The 21921-nt window shown below is 42.8% G+C and overlaps 1 protein-coding gene across 1 annotated transcript in view; it reads left to right on the top strand.

Moving 5' to 3' along the window:
• The first annotated feature begins 2502 nt into the window (after positions 1-2502).
• Positions 2503-21921, top strand: part of efna3a (ephrin-A3a) — a 59614-nt gene continuing 40195 nt past the window's right edge. Inside the window, exon 1 of the mRNA XM_019264176.2 lies at positions 2503-3142. Within this exon, the coding sequence (XP_019119721.1) occupies positions 3033-3142 (110 nt within the window). The 5' untranslated portion in view covers positions 2503-3032. The remainder of the gene's footprint in view (positions 3143-21921) is intronic.

The raw sequence follows: 21921 nt of genomic DNA, 5'->3' as shown, positions 1-21921 counted from the left end.
ACTCTGAAATGAGACGCAGGGAAGGGAGGAACAGATGGGAGGGGAAGAAAATTACACAGATAGAAGTGAGAAAGAAGAATAAAGAAATCCCACTGAGGAAGAAACAAGCACATTTCTCTAATACACTACGACTCTAATATTGCTTACACTGGGAATGAAGTTGGTAGGAAATCAATATGAAGTCAACGAGAATATATGAAAGTGTTGAGGCTGATTGATGATAATAAATTATCTGAATAATCAATATGCCCATAGCTGCTGTTCATGAATTAATCACAAACCTTACCTTGAGTCAAGGTAACGAGCCATGGTAACTGTTACTACTATAGTGTGGACTGATGCCTATAGCAAAATACAAAGTGTGCAGCTGCACGGGCCGCAGGAGGCTATAAGCATAAACAGTGCATCACATGATGGTGCAAAGTCAAAAGAAGAAATGTGTTCAATAACTTATGACATCGTCATGTTCAAAACACACACTCATACACACAAAGAACGTCATAAATATGCATTTGTTCCTCTGCTGTTTGAGAGGGGTCCAGGAAACATATTAAATGTCACTCTCTATATTTCCATCTCACTTTTATTGGCACTGCGTGGTCGGAGGACGCAACAGGAAGCGAGAGATGATCAGTTTATGAGGAGATGTTTGAATACGGCGCTTATATGCAGCACTTTCCTCCAGAGTGCCAGGCGACAAAAGGATGACAAATGTTACAGGGGATGGAGGCGAGTGATCCAGTGGAGCCACACAGATAGGTGGTGGGACAGAGAGAGAATAAAAGCAGGGAGAGAAGAGAGAAAAAGTGATGGTACTTGCTCTTTCATCCACCCCTTTACTCCAGTCGCCACGGCAACATGCCTGGAGGGCACTCAAGAGAGGCGTCATCACTGACAAAAACAACAGAGAGGCAGAGAGTGAGTGAGAGCGAACGAGAGCAAACTAGACAGACAGCGTGTATGAATGAGAGCCGAGAGAGAGGAAGTAGGAAGCAGATCGACAACCAACTCCGGCTACATCACCACACTCAAAGAAGTGTGAGTTTGACCTTCAGGTACTCGGCTAAGAAGTGTAATAAACATTCACTCTTCACTGGAGGTCATTCACAATAATGTTTGGTCCGCTCAGCTAAAGTTTCACCAAGTGAATTCCACTGTAAAGGACACTATTATGAGATATGAAATAGGCAGAGTTAATCAAACCGAGGCTAATGCTTAATATTTGGAATTAACTGAGCCATTAATACCGCGGCCTGCCGTTAGGATAGATAGAGTGGTTAAACCACCACAGGCGAAATTAAACAGGTTAATTAAAGTCTCACATTTTCATACACTCCCCCTCAGTCTGCATTTCACTGTTAAACTCACACACATATGTATGCACACACATAATTACTCACACGTGTGTTATTGCTGTACTTGTGATGGCCTTCCACCGGCTCTATTCATTTTTGAATATTAATCTGAATTTGGCTGAATAGTGAGTCCAAAATAACCTCATATCTCTAAACTGTTTCTATAGAAAAGGCTGCAAACAAAAGGAATCAGGCTTTTTTTTTTAATCAAACATTTCTATTTGGCATCCAGACTGACCATCACATTTGCAGACAGGCATAAGGTGAAGCCAGGAGCGGGCTCATAAGGCTTAAGCCACAAATGAGCAAAGCTCTGAATGTTTTACTGATTGTCACGATCAAGATCACAGCTTCTTAGGAATCAATGGTGCATTTTGTGTCGATGTTAACAGGCAGACTGACTGACTGACTAGAAGCATGTTAGAAAGCAAATCTTGGACCTCCGAAACCTGAACAGCGGTTGGTGTCAGATTAGGTGATTATAAAGTCTTGTTGCTGGGATTTGGCCAAAAGACAGGACTACATGTTGGACTCTGACCAATAATAGCTTGCTGTCTTTTACGATCTGAAGTTGGGCCATCGTGTCGTCTGATGGAAAATTAGAAAGCTCACTCCATCATCATCATCATCCTGTAGATTTTTCCTTTAATATGTCGCTCATTTGTAGATCAAACAGCTTCCTTTTTTTTCTGGCTGTTGACAGGAATTTGAACAGTGTGCTTGCAATTAACAACGATAATGATTCAATGTGTGATAATGAGTCATTTCACAGCTGGTGAGGATTTTAGTCTTGCTCCCAGCTTAATCCCAAAGTAAAACCTGAACTTAACCTAGACTTTGATAACATTTAACACCTTTTACAGTGTGTGGAAGTCCATTAACCAAACCTGTGCTCCCAAATCTCTTCAAACAAACCTTCATTTCAATCCTCATCCCAATATAAATACATGCTGCTTCTAATTATTATCTTAATGTTAATCTTGAAGCATTTTTACTATTGTTATAATTAATAGCTTTTCTCCACAACAGCGCACAAAAGCGCACGCACGCACGCACGCACGCACGCACGCACGCCGTGCACGCTCCGAGGGGGCGGGGCGGCGGAGGAGATGGACATGTGAGCGCATCTCCTCCATCAGAGGGCGGGCTTGTAGCGTTGTGTGCGCAGCGTGTGGCTGCTGCTGCTGCTGGTGCTGATGATGATGATGAGAGGAGAGGAAGGTCCAACAAACCTGTCAGCGGAGAACCAGCGGCTTCAGAGCAAACAGCAACTTCACCTGTCACTTGTGAATGTGGTAGCCTCTGTTGCCTTATCATCATCACCTGTGTTGTTCCTGACGAAAGCAGAATTTGCCCAACAAATGAAGGAGTGAGTTGAGAGTGCGCAGCCGGAGGTTCGAGAGAGAGAGAGAGGGAGAGAGAGAGAGAAGTCCAAAATAGATTTGGCACAAGTGAAAATGTCCAAATGGGTCTCGTCGCAATGGGATTTGAGTTGAAGAACACGTAAGCAGTGAGAAGTCACCCTGATCCAGCCCGTTGTTAAGGTAACTGGGAACTTGAAAAGGCGTTTCTTGACCTGCTGGGATGTTGTGAACGACACGTCGCCTGGAACAGAAGGAGCGGGGACGCAGAAGGAAGAGAGGGGGAAACCAGGGCTGGACGTGCACCGGAGGGATTATGGCTCTCGCAACGTTTTCTCTCAGCCTCATCACGCTGGCGCTTACAAACTTGCACCTGTCGAGAGCCAGCGACCGGCATGCGGTGTACTGGAACAGCTCAAACCTACTGTAAGTGGCTCTTTGTGGCGGCTCTGTCCGCGTTCACGGCGAATGAACTTGTGTCCCCTCTTTGTTGACGCGCACCTGTGCTGATAACTTGTTTACAAAGACAGCGGGCGTCCTCTGCAGAGACGCGTTTTCTTTTGTTTACAGCCGCTGAAATGCGTTAACAATAAGGCAGATTTAAGATGAGACATAAACCTGACTGTAACATCCAAACATCCGCCTCACTTAATACTTCTAATCTCTCATCATGTCTTTCTTTCCCACTCTCACTGGAGCCTCTCCACAGGGGGAACTGCCTCTACAGTCTTCCTGCTTTTGCGCCCTGCATGCGGAGTGGTTACTAACTATATTAATATTTGATTTCTGCCGCTCACATTTAATCCATCTACTCCCTCCCAACTCATTTAAGCAGCCATCTTTTCATTTACCCTGCTTTCACTTTAGTCTTTGTCCATCATCCATACCTGCTCCCACACACACACACACACACACACACACACACACACACAGAGCTCAAACTTCCATAGTGCTTGAGCACTCACTGTGAATATGTAACACACATTCATGTATTCACTCACTCACACACATACACACACACATCTGAGCCTATCCTTGGACTTGCTCCTACAACAGTAAGGTTGCTTACCTCAGGTAAGCTTCCCCGCGCTCTGCTATCTCTCTCTACCTGTGAGCTATAAAGCCGGCTTGCTGTGGGGCAGAGATCGATGTGGATTCTACTGCCTTTGTCTTCTCATTAGCCAACACTGAATCCATCTTTCTCACATTCTTTTATCTCCTCTCCTCACACAACCTCCCTCTTCGCCCCCCCGTCCACCCCCCACACACACCTCCTCCTCTATCTGTGTTCCTCCTCTGTCCATTTGTATTCACCTCAGACACGGGTCTCTCCTATCGCCTCTCTCTATCTCATACTTGGTTATTTTCTTCCTTCTCCTATTTTTCTGCTGTGTCTCACCAGCCGGCCTGTCCCCTCCTGCATCTCATTAACCCACCCACCCCGCATCTGCTTCTGGTCCCTCATTCACCTCCAGGGTGCTCAGCTGAGAGCACACGTACAGTAGATGATTAGAATTAGAAATTGTATGGAAGTTATTTGATTGTATATTCGTCTGCAGGGATAATTCAAATATTTATATATAAGGTTTATATATAGGTTTCCTCAAGTCAAACAGTGAGAAAACTGTTATAAAACCTGATGGAAACAGTCAAGGTGGTGCCGCAGCACTGCCACTTCCTCATTAATGTTAATGTGTGAATGGCAGAGTCGCATTCAAAAACCATTTCAGATTTATGACTGCAGTTAATCCCATCAGTGTGACATGAATAGTGAAGGGCTACATTAAATGAGACTTACTTGCATTTAAGCTCGGTAAAAAAAAGTGCTCAGGTTTTTGAGTGTCACAATCAGTATTAGTCCTATCTATCAATTTTAATTAGTCTTTCGGCATGTGCTCCGTCTAAAATGATTTTCACAGCATGGGTAAGCTCGCTCAGTGTAGTCATTCATTACAGCGTTAGCACATTCTGTTGCTTCAAATTGGCGTTTATGTGTTAAAATGACAAATATGTGTTCATTTTAATGAATTCAGAATACTGCGAGAAGAGGGAAGGAAAAGGAGAGAGAGAGAGAGACAAAGTGCAGGTGTGGGTCTACATGCCTGCGTGTGCAAAACCTCTCCCTTCTCCACAGTGAGATACAAATCTCTAAAATAATGCAAAAATTGACCCAGTTTGCAGGTAGCAGACAAATCCTCAGAGGCTATGGCAAGAATACTGATGGCCATCAAGCTTTAAAAGGCCTTAGGCTCGGGGCCATTTCTCCACCATTCTGTCTACATGCATAGAAAACCAGCTGAAGGCCTCACTTGTTCAACGATGCAGCTCCTTCCCTCATCCAGCTCTGGTTATAGAGACGAGCTCAGGAGGGAGCAGTAAGAAATGAAGGCAGCGACAGAGAGCCAGAAACCAGAGGCCTTTAGGGCCAAGCTCTGGTTGAGGCCTTAATGTTTTACCCTTGAGCGCTGCATTCAGCGCAGATGGTTACGGCACAGCTGCAAGAAATGGGATCACTTGGAAGCCAAGCTGTTTGTGCCAAAGCCATGAAAATGGCTTTTTATGATAACGCACAGCTAGAAACGTCTTGCTCTGGCGTATTGGGAGTCAAAAGGGGACTGTCACACAGTTGATACCCCGTAATACTGTGCTGTTTGAATCTATGCAGTTTTTCTGGGTAAACAACATCAGACGATTTATTATAGCTTTTTCCTCCGCTGCGGACAATTTGAAACGAGATGTCTCGATTATCATAACCCAAAAGAAATAGCTCAGAGTCCTTTGATTACCGCCCAAGTCCGTCACGATCACACTACCCCCCATTAGAAAGTGTTGCTCTCAGCTTCCGCTCTCAGCAGTGCGCCTGGCCAACTCGTTACAGATGTCCCTGCTAATGGCTGACTGAGGCAGGAAAAAACACACACGCAGGCCATTAAATCATCTCGCATCTGAGGCCATCTGCCAATTAGAAGGGGGAGATGTGGAACATCTTGAGAGCACGCGGGAGCAGCGGTGCACTGCGGTAGCCTCGCCTACCCACAAGCAGTGTCCCATCCTCCTGCCGCCGTCTCCCATCAGGTGTTTGGCCTCACTGGTTAGACAGGCCCCATCTTCATAATTGGGCACCCCATGTCAGCATGATCAAAACAACAGCAAAGCTTTCATTCACTCTCCCACTCCTTCCCTAAGTCGCGCAGTGGATCTACTAATGCTTCTAACTTAGCGGGACACCAGAGCGAAATGTCTTTGCACAGGCGTGGGTAGGAATAGCAGGGAATTGAGTTTGAACATGTGCCACACATTTCTTTGCTAAATCGCCTTTCCCTTGACTGCTCAGTGAGATGAAAGTCTTATTTGCTGTTTGTAGGTGATCCTCAGTGAGTTACAGCTCTGTGTGTTTCATGTTACACATTATGACCCTGATTTGGACCTGGAATGGTGTCTGTCAGGCCCTTAGACCACATGAAGAAAAAACAAGCCAATCCCCTGCACACCGTATCTGGTGCTACAAAATAAATTATCACCTTGACAAATAGCTTCCCGGAGAGTTCGAGGTACAGAGGACTGGTGATCAATGTTGAGTCGAGGTGCCGTCTTACTCAACAGCCTCATTAACCGCCAGGTCGGCCTGTGTGGGCGTGTGCAGACCCAGCCAGAGTTGGAGGCGGTTCCCTGCAGTGGAGAGGAGAACCCTGACACCCTATAGGGAAAAGTTTCTAGATATTTAGTTCCAGTAGAGGGGTTACTGAGAAATGAAGAAAAGAGAGTGGCTGATGGAGGAGGTGATGGATAAGGAGAGATCTGAAAGTAGATGGAGGGAAAGAGAAGTGTGTAAAGTGTGAAGAATATTACTGTAGGGATGAGGTGGGCGCCATGGAGAGATTGCGGCGAAATCCAAGAAGAACATGCTGGAAAGGTGGAAAGTGGAGCAGTCTGTCAGGAGAGGAGACCGAAGGAAAGATTGATTGAGTTGGCCAAAAGTCAGGAAGGGTGAAAAAGAGCACAGGTTTTACCGGATATGGAAGTTAGGTTATTTGGTCGATTCGTTGCTCCTGTTTTCCTGAGGAGATGATGCCCACAAGAGTTGATCCGTGCTAATGTGGACACAGGCTGGGTCATTCATGTGGACCAATGCTCAGAGACAATAGCACCCGCCATTCACCTGCCCTTCTCCACTGTGCAACACGGCACAGACGATGCATACAGGAGACGAGTGGATTTGATACCTGATTACTTTCCAGGTCTGTCTGCCTGCAGCTCCATCTCTGAGATGTCTTGCCAATTTTACATATAAATGCATCTTATTCACTGACATTCAATTTATTCTTTCGCATTAGTCGTACCACACAAGCAACTCAAACACCATACCATGTAGCTTTTTCCTCTCATTGCAGTTATGTTAAATGAAAATGTGTGACTAACACTGATTGAAAAGTAGAAATTGACCTTTAAATTAAAACATGTTTTTCCGTCTTTAACAAGGTATATCTCTCTCCAACTATTCAAGCTGTTCATGAACATTTGAATGCATTTATATTCTTTATCTCTTCTTCGATGTGAAGAAGATTAATTTGATAAACAGCGCTTTATAATGTATAGTTAACTTGACATCATCACCTGGTTTCATTATTCTGTAGATCTCCATCCGGGTCTCAAAGCCTATTGGTCTGCTAAGCGGTGTGCTAGTCATTTTTAGCTATGAGTCACATAAACGGATGAACACTGAAAGGATGTTTAATGGTTTACATGGATCCAAGAGTGGGTGTGCGGATCAATACATTTATATGGTATGGGAAGGTGAATGGACCCTGGCCGAACAAAAACACAACAAGGTTGCTTTCTGAGTAGCAATCAATCTGGGTGCATCAGGTGATCAATGTCCAAATGCATTTTTAATTGGATTTCATGGTGTCAGTAAATTGCGATGAAGCATTCGAAGCTCCGCTCGGGAAGCTCAGATCAAGTATTGCCTTGGAACAGCATGCTTGTGAATTGATTACTACGGGCTTGTCAGTCACTGCTTCAGGGTTCATGCTCCATGGAGGCCTTAAGTACTGTATATCTACATTGAATAAGGCCTTGGTATAGAAGCAGTGGCGACTTCAGAGAAGACAAAGGTTAAAAAACATGAGGCTGAGGACAGATGAAAGGAAAAGTTGTGTTTGAATAAGTCTGGGTGTTAAGTAAAATGCTGCTTATTCTGCCATAAGATAGAAATGAAAGAAAAATATGTATTTGAATAAGTCTATGACACCTAAACAAACTATAAGTTATTCCTCCACAAGATAAAAATGAAAGGCTTTTCATCAGAGCTTATATTTAGATTTAAAGGTGAGGCGAAAGCATCAGTATACAGTATATTTTATATTACTGAAGATTTGTTTGTTTGTATTTGATGCACATTGTTAAGAATTCTCCACATTTACAGTCAAGCTTGATGGAAATTAACTTTAAATAATTGCAGAGACTAAAGAGCACAAACACATTAATGTTCATTGTGGGCTGTTGCTCTTGGTAAACACTAATTTGACTCTACAGTGTAATGAACAAGAGTTAAATTAAAAGGTGGGTGGGGATAGAGATAAAACCTCAGGAGGAGGCACTTAATCAACCTGGAATTTAATAGATGTGAACCGAAGGGAAATTTGAAAAACTTTAACTACTGTCACACTAAAGTCTCTATAAATGTTTTTACCTCTTTATCCTCTCTGGTCCCTCTCGAGGTCTGAGGCACCCCAGGCCTGCTCAGCTTCTTTATTATGAGGAATTGGCAGGTTTGGTGGGCTATTATTGCCTGTTCATGGGCTCTGATAGGAAACTGCCACGGGACTCATCTAGCGCTACCCCTGTTGAGGGAGGGGGAGGGCTACTTTCTTAGGAGGAGTCCAAAGAAAAACATATAGGCCCTTCATCAAAAATCATTAGCATTCCTTGCGCTTCAAGGTTATAAAAACTGCACTTAACTGGCAGTGGGAACCCACAGGAGATAGTCCTGATCCCAGACAGGTAGAACCAATTTCAGACTCAATGATTTGAATGCAAATGCTTTCCACAAAGACGACTTTCCAACTTCCGAATGGTAGCTCCACAGTACATTACACTATGAGTCTGCACCGCGTTGCCCGTTACCCACTGGGAAATTACATCGCTGCTATGATGGAAATGGCTGCCATGTAGGAGAAAGATCAAACCTGTTGATAGGTGGATGGTCACTGGCTGAAGTTTGATTATTTGGGAAATGGGCCATGTTACGCCACATCGCCTGGAAAACGATATGGCAGCCACAGCAGTTGGTCAAAATAATTTGTTTTGTTATTGAAGCTGAAGGCCTCTTCTGAGGTATGGCAATTGAGGTTGGTATTTTGCACCGACCAGCGCCCTCAGCGTTATCGGTGTCCCTTCATAAAAAAGGCAGCGGAGTGAGGACACAGGTTTGTGCTCTGTCATATCTTGTTCTCTGTTCATTCCCTTCAGGTCTTGAGCCGTGACAGGTCTTCCCTCTAATGCTCTCGGGTGCTTAACAACAGCGCTGTTACGAGAAGTGGAAACTGTCCTCACAGCTTAGTGGATGATACGGCTGTAGTTTTCCTTTCATGTGAGGGCAATTTCGAATAGGGGCAGCGTAATAATTAGGTATTCTGTTATAATTGAGATTTTTCCTATTGAAGATGTAATTATATGAAGGTCTGAGACCCTTTGGCAGCCGTCATCTCTGTAATGAGAATATTTGAAGAAAATTGAAATCTCTCTCTAGTGCTCTGTGCATCCAGACTGACTAAAAGTAATTTGACCCTTCAGCAGAAGCAGCCACCACCTCCAGTGGCTTAATGTATCACTCTTATATTGTTAGAGGGAACATTTAAATCAGTACATCTTCAAGCGAAACTGTTCTATTACAAATATGATAGCAAAGTCTTTAGAGCTTGAAAGTGTGATGTAAGTGGATTGGACGGGAAGCTACCTACTGGCAAAAAAATGAAAGTTCTCTTCGTGTGAGGAAGCTGGAGGGCTGTGCTGCTCAAATTTTTCATTTGCAGATATTTAAATACTCTGCATAGTGAGGTTGCTACAGAGTGGTGAAAGAAAAACACTTTTTTCACACAGAGTACAAGGTTGTTCTACACTATACATTATGATCTGAACACCAAGCTATGCATATTTGAGCCAGGATTGTCTGGGAGGGGGTCAAATGACCAATTAGTACTTTTCTCAGAGGTTACTGCTCCTGTGAAGGGAGACAATAAAACAATACTGTGAAAGCTGCACGCCCAGCAAGTGCAAAATGATAGGAGAATTTATATCACACGTATTACATTTAGACATATAACTAATTTCATTTTGATGACACTCAGGAAATGAGTTTTTCTAATCGTATGCGTGAGAAAGTACTTTTATTAAGACTTCACTGTGCCTCTGGCAAGCGTTTTATCAGTATTTTAAAGTTAACTTCATCTGTATAGAGAAAACCAGACCAAGCTACAATAATGTAGCAGAATTAAGCAATATCTAACATTTCAAACCGCCCACCACCATCCCAACACCCTCTGATTGCAAATATATTAAGATATTTGAGATGTTTGCAGGCTTTGAGTTTGCTACATTCCAATAAATCATCAAAATAAACTCATAAAAAACGAACTAATAAAATCTCAAGAAAGGAAATGTTCCGGGGTGGTCTTTAGCTCAGTTGGTAGAGCAGCCGCCCCATGTGCGAAGGCTCAGTCCTTGCTGTGTCAGCCCAGGGTTTCGAATCCAACCTGTGGCTCTTTCCCACATGTCATTCTCTCCCTGCATTCCTGTCACTCTTCAGCTGTGTCTATCAAATAAAGCTTGAAAAGGCAAAAAGAAAAAAAATCTTTAAGAAAGGAAATATCCCAGAACTCAAGTTTTAACTCATTGTAAAATACATTTTGTTCAAACCGCAGACAGAAACAAAATGAAATCACCCACTGACAGCAACTCTCACTTGTTCTTCAGAGGCAGACATTACATTAGCAAAACAGAATGACTAAATCAGACTCAAAAATGGATAATAGCTGCATTGCTGGGATACATAAAATGACTTTTCTATTATACCAATCATTCCATGAAGATATCAGATCTAAATGCATCTCCTCTTGTGATGCTAAACTAACCTTATATCATGTTTTTCACAGGCTGATTTGATTTCTTAAAATCCTGATCAAGGTGATTAAAATATAAATATGATGTGCTTAAAGTATTACTGCCGCATTCTGACTATTATTTATTACCTGCGAGCGGTTAGCTGGCTGCTGGCCAGTGTACAGACAGAGGCAGCTAACGCTGGTTTATTGCCTGACAGACTCATCACTCTGTTGGCCTTTGTGAACAGTAAAAACAAACAATCCTCGCTAACTTCCTAAATATCAAAACAGCACATAGTGGCATAAACCTGTATGTTCAGCAGATAGCGGTGAAAAGGTTCATTTTGTTGTTTGTGTAACTCACAAAACTCTGATAGAGCTTATAAAACCTCAAAATGAGAAGCCTGCTAACAGCTTTGATTCTGCCCTTGATTTTATGGGGGACAATTGGGCGCAGGAAAGTTTTAGCGATGGGACATTTTATGTTTAAAGGGGTCATTGTCACAGTCTCTGGCTCAAACACTGAATACATAATACAAAGTCAGCGGATCAGAGTACAACTATAGTCGGTCGTAGCTCCTTTCTTTTTCCATGTTTCCATATCTTCAACCTCATCATTTAATCAGGTCTCGTGTTGGTCTGCATCAAAAATCTATTTGGAATTCATTTGCCGCCTTGATGTGTAAATTCAGTTATGGTTAATACATGAGCTACGGCACACGCATAATCATGTCTCTCCACTCACACGCGTGCATTTTTTTTTCCCTTTCCCTGCCTGGTGTTCGCAACCATTGATTTATATGGACAATACGTGACTCATCTCGCACTACTGGCATCCTCCATCAATAGGGGGGTGTTCCTTTCCCCTGCCTTCGCGCTCTCAGAGATCAGTGTGTAGCATTGGTAAGAGAGACGGCTCTACAGTGCAGTCTGTTATTTGCATTTGTTCCAGCCCGAGGGGGGGTGATTTGAGGAGGCATGAGAAGAGGTGGCGCCCTGCTTGTTATCACTAAATTTTGAATGTTTCACTGTTAATGACTAGATGATAGAGGGGAATATATAGCAAAATCAGTCGCCTACCTGTTCACCATACACCCCTGTTAAAACCGTGCAAATTCTCCTCTGGCTGTGTACCAATCTGCTGCAGTGCTTTGTTTGTTAAAGTATTTATTTGGTTGGTTCAGCTGCTTTTCTGTAGCTTTGGGCTATGTACAGGAGGCATCTGTGTGTGGTGTTCTCGTGACCGTAATAGTGTTAAAGCCACATTTCTTACATGGCGTGTACTTTGTGTGTGTACAGTATGTGTCAGTAAAATGTCTTACATCATGTTTTTTTTTTTCTTCCCCCTTCCATGGTAGCAACCTGTGTAATGCTGCGTGGGACTGTTCCTAGACCAGCGTAGTGTGTAAAACTGGGAGACACACAGAAACGAGCCCAGATCCTCACCATGCTGTGTGTGGGTGTATAGAATATCAATGTCCTGCTGAGCTCTCTCACTCTGTGTGTGTGTGTGTGTGTGTGTGTGTGTGTGTGTGCATGCGTGTCTGGCTGCTATTAGGTGGCATTCAAGGTGTTTTTACGTCTCTTTGTCTGGGCTATGTGTGTGTGTTTGTGCGCGTACATGCTTGTTTGATTGATTGCCGGCGGAGAGTAATGATTGTATCTCCATCTCTTGGCCCGCTCTGTCTCTTTTGGTCAGTCCCTCCCTCGCTGACTGTGTTTTCTCTCTCCGTTCGTTGCATTTTCGCAGAGCAGCACCCCTCTCTGTCTTCCTGCCGTGTCGTTTGAAGTGTTTTTGCTCAGCCTTCTGTTCCTGCTCCGTTCTCACCTTGTGTGGAGTCAATGGGAAGTCCCCAAAGACCGCTTCGCTCAACCGCATTGCTGTGCGTGGGAGGAGAGTGGGCACTACCGCCCATTTACCTCCCTCTAATTTATTGCTCTATCACTATTGAGAGAGTGAATCACATATATTAAATCATTATTTAGAAATCCTGTCTCTCGCTGCACAATGCACCTGTCTTTTTTAGTGCATTAGAGTACGCGAGAGAAGCTGTGTCTTCTTTTTTTTCCCCTGCAGTCTGTGTGTTTGTGTGTGTAAGTGTGTCTTTCAGCATTGCATACGATATACGTACAGTAAGAGATAGATGGTTATGATAAATAGATTTGCTTTTGCAGCACTTAAAGAGATTCTGTGCCACTTCCCAAGAGGAAGAGGAAGAGAAAGTGGTAGAGAAAGTTACGACAGAAAATAACCAAAAGGAAGAGGAAGAAAGTGAGGTTGGGGGAGGGAAGTGGGGGCGGGAAGGGGAGATGGAAGAGGGAGATACAGTAGAAGGTAGTGCAGAGATTTAAAGGCAGAGGGTGGAGTGGAAGTGTGGGTGAGGGGATGTGGAAGCAGGGGGAGGGGGTATTCGTATGTAGAGGAAGAGTCTGTATGGAGAATATTAATGGTGTGTCAGGAAGTGGAGTATCTTTAAAGACCTCAACCTTTCTTGTGGTACTCATGCGTACTGTATCAGAACAAGCAGCTTGGAGGCACTGCTGTAACAATGAGCAGAATTGGGAACTGCATCAATGGCATAATTTTTACCTGCACACACTCATTACCAGGAGTCGTATTTGATGGAAACAAACTGGAGTGGACACGATGAAATGTATACTCGAGAAAGCTTAACATGCACAATATCACATTTGGTGGATTATTTTTTCTTTTTATCCCTTTAGTCCGGCATTTAAGAGAATTTGTATGGCTCGATAAAACGTGTTTATTAGAGGTGACTTGTTTGTTTTTGTCTCATTATCAAAATCAGTTTGCCTGGAGGTAGAAATCTGGCTCACAACACCTGCTCTGCGCACTGATTTACATACAGCAAACATTTCTTACAAATCTATCCATCAATCCATCTATCGATCCAGCTATTGATCTATCGACCTAACGAGCTGCTGATCTTTTATTTTCTCCTCCGTCTTACTCATTCACTCTCTATGTATCTTCCTTTCTGTATTATACGCACATACTCACACACACACTCACCGGTTTTTGAGTTGCAGCTGTGTCAGGGCTCTGAATTCCCTCCTGTCAACGTCGGCATCTACAGCAAGAAGCAAGAAGAGAGGGAGCTGGAGGTGTGTGTGTGTGCATGTGTGTGCGTGTGCGCACATGTGTGAGAGGAAAGGAAATGAGAGAGGAAGGAGAGAGAGGAAAGTGATGCTCATTTACCACATGATGCAAGAAAGAAACAGGCTGTCTTTTCGTGGAAGCCCGTGTCACAGGTGACAGTCAATGACAGGGCCAGGAACGGGCCTGTCACAGAGGCAGGAACCAAAGAGAGGCGGAAGCACAGGAAATGAATATGGTATTCCTCATATAGCAAATGACAGAGAGATGTAAAGGGAGTATAGGCATACGGTATGATGGGGAGAAGGGAGAACAACAGCTGAGCACGTTGTTAAAAGCTAAATGATGTAGTGAAGAGCATAACATATACAGCCTGAGGTTGTTGTTTATGATGGGAAAAGCCAGTGTGAACACGGCGACTGCAGAAGATGGATTCCTACTGTGGAAATTGGTCTAATACCAGGAGGTTTATTCCCAGGGAGCCTTGACTGCCGTTAAGAACATTGCATGTCGTGATTGAAAAAAGAGAGCGTAGATAATCAAATTCACATCTCAGGCGGTTATTTTTTTCATTTGATCTAGAGTAATGTAAATTGGAACATCAGGCTCTCGAGCTCTGGTTTCTGTCAACATGAATCCCGTCTGCTGACAGAAAGTTTACTTCAAGCATTGTCACCATTTCCTAATATTTCTAACAACTTTTGACTTGGCATTTGCAATTCATAAAACAGGTTGTAATCCCTAATTAGCAGGCTTTAATTTCCCTAACGGGAATGAACTTTTGGTCAAATTAGAGGTTCCATTAAGTTTTGATTCTCACCTCCAGCGCCTGCTGTATAGGGGTAAATTAGTGCCAAGGAAACCATATCTCTAGCTAATGTGCAATGCCAGGAAGATAACAGCAGTTTCAAAAATGCCAGGGACATTAGCATTCCTGCATCGTGCTGTGTGTGCGAGGTCTCCGTTTTTAAATCTATAAAAAAAAATAAATTGCTGTTCGTCAGCAAAAACCCTACTTCCCCCGCCCCCCCCCTCCCCACGCTGCCTCCTCTTCATTAGACAGTTCATCAGCAATCTATCATCATATGTATTATTTATGAGCAGGGCCCAGTTCATTTTAAACACACAGCACAGGTTCCTTTAGTTATTTAGGTTTCAGTTATATTTTCAAACTCATGGCAGGCCTGTTGTGTGTGTATAGAGAGAGAGAGAGAGAGAGAGAAAGAGAGAGAGAGAGAGACAGAGAGAGAGAGAGAGAGAGAGCACGCTGAGATTCAGAAAATGATGCTTTTCTGCTTAATGAGGACTCGTTCCCTCAATCCCTCCCAGCGTTGCCACCTCCGCCCGAGTGGAGAGCCAGGGTTTGCTGCTCTGCCAGCCCCTGCTCAGTGCCTTGTATGCAAATGCCCATTTTTCAATCAACCTTGTGGTTCATTCTGAGGCGTTCGATATAGCTCTGGCCTTCTGCAAGGTAATTTACCCTGATTTTTTTTTTTTTTTTTTTTTTTGACCTCCAAGGTCACCTGGTGGAATGACACCTTTAATCACTAACCTCCAGTCAGTGTTCACGGCCTCCAAAGAGACGGAGGAGGTCATAAAAAGTAAACTGGCTGTGGGTTTGTATTTAGAGAAGTTACTTTTGGTGGTGTGATGGCACTGACTGAGTCATGTTAGCACCACTGAATGCTGTGTTTTTGTTTTCTGTTATTAGTTTCTAAATATGTAATTTTGCATGATGATAGCAATAAGCCCTGACCTAAAGATGAGGTTGATTGAATCAACAGGTAGCTTATTTCTACAGGTAGGAAAAATGCACAGAGGTGTCACAAAAACAATCTCAGGTCAGGTGACATTTAATTAAAACAACTGCAGCAGCACTAATGAGGCAATTAAAAGTGAGTTCACTTAAGAGAGTTTACTTAAAGCGAATACTGTGAGACGAAATTGTCATATTGTCAAGAGAATTAGCGGATCAGAAATGAAAAGAATTAGAGGGTTACATTGCCTTTGCCATTCAAAATGTTCAATTAATGCTGACACTGATGACTCTCTCACAACATTGTATTCACTGCTTTAAGTCTCTGATGTGAGAGGAATGTGTGAATAAACTATAAAAGTTCAAGTTAAAATCAATCAGTAAAACCAGAGAAGCTTTTTGATGCAAACAAAAGCTGCCTAATATTCTCAAACTATGGATGTCTAGCAGTGCAGTTTGCAGATTGCATCCCCCTTATTTCTTCTTCCTAGTATGAAGGAGAAACTACAGTGGCCATAGAATGCACAGAATATGTGTAAGGTCCTATCTAAAGCCTATTTAATGTGTCCATTCTGGGCTACTGTACATGAAACATGGAGGTTTAAAAAATTGAAAATGAAGTTATGCACATTAGATTTCATTTCTGCCATATTCCATTAATAGAGCCCTGTAAATCTGACACAGCGGACCTTTAAAGTAAAAATATATAATTGTTTAATCTGCTTATTGTAGCACTGCAGATGGTACAAAACAAAACCCAAATTTCACCTGGATTCTTGTATTACTAACATTTTTGTAAGATTTTATCTTTTTAGTTGCAACCTCTGTGTCTGTAAAGTGCCAAATGACCACTTGAGGCTGGCTACATAAAATAAGCCCCCATATTAAAATATCCAACTTCACACCAGAAATAAACACATTTACAGCCCCTTACAGTTTTGGTCTCTATAACTAATTTCCCCATTTATGACAACAGGGAATTTAGTTATATATTTTCTCTGTATATTCACGTAATTAACCTGTTCAGATTATGTTAAGACTTAAAGTTATGCATAATTAAACACTTTGAATGACAGGAGAGTGCTCACAGTTGGCTTGTAGGCAGAAACCGGCAGAAACAGGCTTCATTCAGCCTATTCCAGCTCCAACAAAGATCCATGCCATTGCCCATTTTTGGATTAGTTGGGAACCGGCAGAGTCAAAACTACCAAGGTGGTGGCGGCCAGAGCCACCACACTGAGCTTCACAACGACTCCTCAGAAACCTGTGGGTGATGTCACGCAGACTATGTCCATGTCTATGAGACAGACAGATAGTGAATTCAAGGTAATAAAAAGTGATAAATGTGCAAACAAATACCCAACCCTAGTAGAAGGTCATACTTGCTACTGTGTGAATGTGTTTGAGAGAGAGGTTTCTGAAAATATGTCAATATTTGCCAGAAAACTGTACTGTGTGTGACTTTGACATAGAAGACAGTTCAAGTCCTGTCACAGACCTGTAATTAACATTCATCTTGTGTCTCTGTAGACTCTCACCATACTTTGCCCATAGTTTTTTTTGGCATATCCACAGACTTTTCCTGTCTTCAGCTGTCATGTACTTGCCATGTGCAGATATTGCAGAGAGCGTAAAATGTATAAAAAATCTTGGCATCAGAAATGAAATAACATAATTTTGCAGTCCAACACTGATGTTCTTGTCTAGCGATAAGGTTGAAATATCTGAACATGAGACCCTGAAAGAGAGACTCTGCTACCTTTTCAGCACAGTCAAGGTGCCCTTAAGCAAGACAATAAACTTTTAATTGCTCAAGTAAGTCTGTTTAATGCCCAGTGGCACAGGACTGTCTTTTACTGTGTGTGTAACCCTTCTCCCGTGTAAAGCCTTTGCTGTAAAAAATGAGATACCAAAAATCTTCAACCAGCAGCCTGTATGATAGAGCTGAAAATGTAGGGAGGAATTACACCTGAATACTCTCATTCACAGCTTCCCTTACATATGCTCACTCCACTTCAGCATCCAGTTATAACCGCTGAGCAGTTTATACTGAGATGTAGCATCAGTCAGTACAGCAACCTCACACTTTAACACACAAACCCAAACGCCAGATCTGCTGCTTTTCTCCCCTAAGCCCCACAACTTACCACAACATACGCTGTAAAACCAATTGAAGATTCTTTACATCTCCTGTGCACACCGACAGAGACACGCACACCTTATTGTTCAACTCCATTGTAAGATCCATAATTGAGGAGTAATTTTGAAATTGTATTGACTATTGTAAAATTATGCAAATGTTCTCGTTCCACCCTTCTTTCCCCCTCCAGATACACGTAGAACAATCATCATCACAAATTGATTAAAGTTTTGATTGGGGGAGATTTTTTGAATGCTGCTGAATTATCAGCGATGTGCTTTTATAAAATGGCTAATCAACCAAAAAAGTCTTTGCACGATCTGAATAACATAACGTCTAACTAATCAAGGAAGAATGGGCTGCACACACACACATTTACATACACACATGCACACACAGCAAAGCTGGTAACTCAGATTCTTCTCTGTAAAGCCCTGCAGGTGTGGTCCACTCCTCCTGCGCTGGCTATTAGCACAGCCTATCATTGGTATTCATTTCCCGCTCCTAATTCCCCCACAGTATTTTCCCCCCTCTCACTTGACAGAGGACCGTGGGTTAAACGCCGGGGGGAGTGCTCCATCACGACTAGATCTGATCCAATTAAATATAGATTTAATCAGCCCCTCAGTCGGCGAGTGAATACACAATCTGATCAGGCTGGAGGTAACTGGAGGCCCAGTAGCGTGGATCCTGTGGTTTCCACCCACGGGCCAGAGGATTGAGTGAGGCACCTTGATCCTATCTGATCTGTCAATTGAGCACATCCACGTATCTGCAGACAGATTAGGTTTTCACCTTTAATACGCTGATGGCATGTTGGAGCTGTTCCCGTTCACAAACCCACACTCTGATGACCCTCACTGATTTAGCCTTGTGAGAAGCTGAGGAGGTCACAGAGGCTCCTGTAGAAGATCTGCAAGATTTACTGTTGACGCAGACACTCGATTAATTAATGATTTAGGTATTGGATTATATCTGTGGCATGCAAGAAGGATCTGGTTAATCTTTAGTAGATCCTGTCCACCAGTAGCTACGTAGAAAGCGGGGTAAGACATCTCTCCCTGACAGAGTAGGAGGATTCTTCCCTCCTTCCTCCCAAATGGCTGCAGCTGCTGATTGTTAAAACCTTTTACTCTGCAGAGGAAGCAGTCCTGTGATATGAAGTACAGCTCCCCAGTGCCCCATCAAAGTCCACTGTAACTGCTGTGTCACCTTCAGAGTTCCAAGGGAGGATTGTACATGTGGGGCTGCTGCAAAGCTTACTAATGAGGAGTCATCGGGAAATGGGTTGCTTTTTAACATAGCCCGATGTGCAGGGTCATTTCAGTTACGACCCGAGACTTAATTACAAATGCTGCCGTTTAGTGAACAGTGTGTGTGTGTGTGTGTGTGTGTGTGTGTGTCTAGACATTGTGAAAAATACAGATTCTGGCTATCACTCAAATGTCTGACTGTAAATAAGTAATGGCTGCCTCAGTCAACCACGTCCCACACAATGCAAACATAGCACACCATGGCATTAAGTGCACCGTTTAGTGTCTGAATCAAATCCAACCTGGCAAGCGAGAGCGCTGTGGCTGGCGAAGTCAACAAGCTGGGAGTTTGTTTCTCATCCAGCATGCCAGTCATTTATGTTAATGCAAACAAGTTCCCTCATTTTCTGTCTCTTTAATGTTTACAGTGATGAATTATGTTCCATCAGATGGCAGCCTCACATCCTGTGTGTCATTGACATTCAAGGCATTCCTGCAACCTTTATTGAAAAACCACAGAGATAGACGGCGGTTCTTCGCATTATTCAGAAAAACTTATCTCAGCTTATTGTGTGTGGAAACCTGCAATTAATACAAAAATTACTTTAGGAGATCTGGTAGTGTTTCCCAAAGAAAGGTCTAAAGAGGTATAATTTGTTAATTACACTGAAATGATTCCAATTTCTACTTATTTCTGGCACATTATGCCCATGGGATGGACATCTTTCTCCCCTTTTCCACCTCAGATCAGTAGTCTTTAATTGCCTCTTGTGTTTGGAGGAAGATTCACCTCACTTGCTATTTCCAGGTGTAAATGAGTAAAAGAGAGAAAGGTTACTCCGAGCCCCCACAAGACTGTGCAGTCCTTCAGGGTGGTCTCAGCTCACCCCTGCCGTAGTCTGATATCTCAAACATAGCTGTGTTTGAAGTGCTCGGTTGGGTGCCCCCGCTCTAAGCACTCGGGCGAGAGTCGTGGTGCTTGTTCAACTCTGGCAGCCCCTCTGTAAGTTCCTTCTTTTGTATTTGCATACCGAACAAACAGGAAATTGTGTTCATTTGTATGCAAATGTGTTTGTCCCCAAGGCTGGGATTTTGAATTAAAAGTTTTACCGTCCCATTAATTCCAAATTACACACAGGCACTGACATGGGCTCCTCCACCCGGCAGGGGGGTATCCGACTTGCCATCCGAACGCATCTCTGTCAGTTTAGGTTGTTTAGTTTGCCATCTGCGAAACGGAGTCGGAATTTGGATTTAATCTGGTCCACTGATTTGCAGATTGATCATCTGCATCACGTTGCAATCTCCTCTTAATTATCTCAAGAAAATATGCAAAGATTTTGGTGTGATTGATATTCGGGGATACTACGGGAGACAGACGTGAGGAGGCCTTGAAGTGGTTGACTGACAGGTTGTGAGGAACGTGGCAAATGAGAGGGAGTGGTGAAGGCCGTCCACCAATGCCGCATGTAGCACACCTCATCAGCCCCGCTCATTAAAATACATGTACAACCTCATGAAAAATGCATGACCCCATCAATGACGTGTGGCATGTATGGCCTGATGCTGACAGTCAAGGTAATGTGAAAAATTAGCACCTGAACATCAGCGTCTCTAAAGGGGCTTGAAGGGCCTTGTCTTTGTCATAATGTTGTCGATCAAACACTAACAATAGAGTAAATCAGCTGTTTTACGTATTGAATAGATAGATAGATAGATAGATAGATAGATAGATAGATAGATAGATGGACTTTTTCAGCTCGTACTTCTATTTTGAAAAATATTTGCAAGACCGATTCAGAGAAGTCTATCCTGGTTTTCATGAAGGTGTTTTGCAGCTGCAGGACGAACACCGTCTGATGATGAACCAAATGATTAATTTTTGCACACAGAGAAACAAACGCACACACACACACACACAGACGCACACGTGCACACAGTGTGCTGTTCGCAAATTAATAATGCATGGGGCACATCTTGTACACATGCAGACTTTTGGCAGGCGTCTGATGTCTCTGTGTGATGAGCCAAGGGGGACACATCATTTTTGACTCTCCAGTCAGAGTGATGGTGGCTGAGTGCTCAGTTGCCAGGTTTCACTAATGAAAGGGGGGATTCGGCTTTGTGTTTTTACAAAGACTTTAAAAAAGGGGGTTATGTTCTTTAGAGGTGGTACAGCATCTAACCTGGAAGGAGCGATGCCTGACAGGCTAAAAAGAAAAAGACTTTGACAGCGAGAGTTTAAAATCAGTAATGTCAGCTCAAAGGGGAATTCTCCTGCTAGAAAACACAGAGGCTTAGGCGACGACGAAACTCTATTAATATAATAAATATTTTTTCAGTGATTTGGCTGAATATATTCCCTGATTTGTTTTTATCACTTTTGTCCCATTGAGGGTTGAATATAGTCAGCATAAGAACATTTAGTGTTGATAGAATAAATGCTTTTTGCAGTTTTCAAGGAAATATAGAATAAGAATATTCATGCTTTCTGTCCTTGGAGTAAAAGAAAAAGATACAATAAACCATATATCAAATGAAACGCAACAGACTTTCAACCTTTACTGTCTGTAAAAATCTCCCTGTATTGATTTTGAGTGCGTAAGTGCTGCTAATACTGAATGTAGTTATTCTGGCTATACTTTATCTCAATAATAAAGCAATATTCAGAACACCGATTCAAAGGAATTGCTTTGCACAGTTCATGCAGTTGTTGTTTATTATTTGTTCCTGGAAAAAATCTATTTGAAAATCTATCAAGAGCAGATGGAATCAGGATTGTTTTGCACCTGAACAAAACCATTTTTCCAACACTCGGAGAAAACACCAGGCAGAT

The sequence above is a fragment of the Larimichthys crocea genome, chromosome XIII, assembly GCF_000972845.2.
Source record: "Larimichthys crocea isolate SSNF chromosome XIII, L_crocea_2.0, whole genome shotgun sequence".
Taxonomy (NCBI): domain Eukaryota; kingdom Metazoa; phylum Chordata; class Actinopteri; family Sciaenidae; genus Larimichthys; species Larimichthys crocea.
This window is presented reverse-complemented; position numbering and strand designations above follow the sequence as displayed.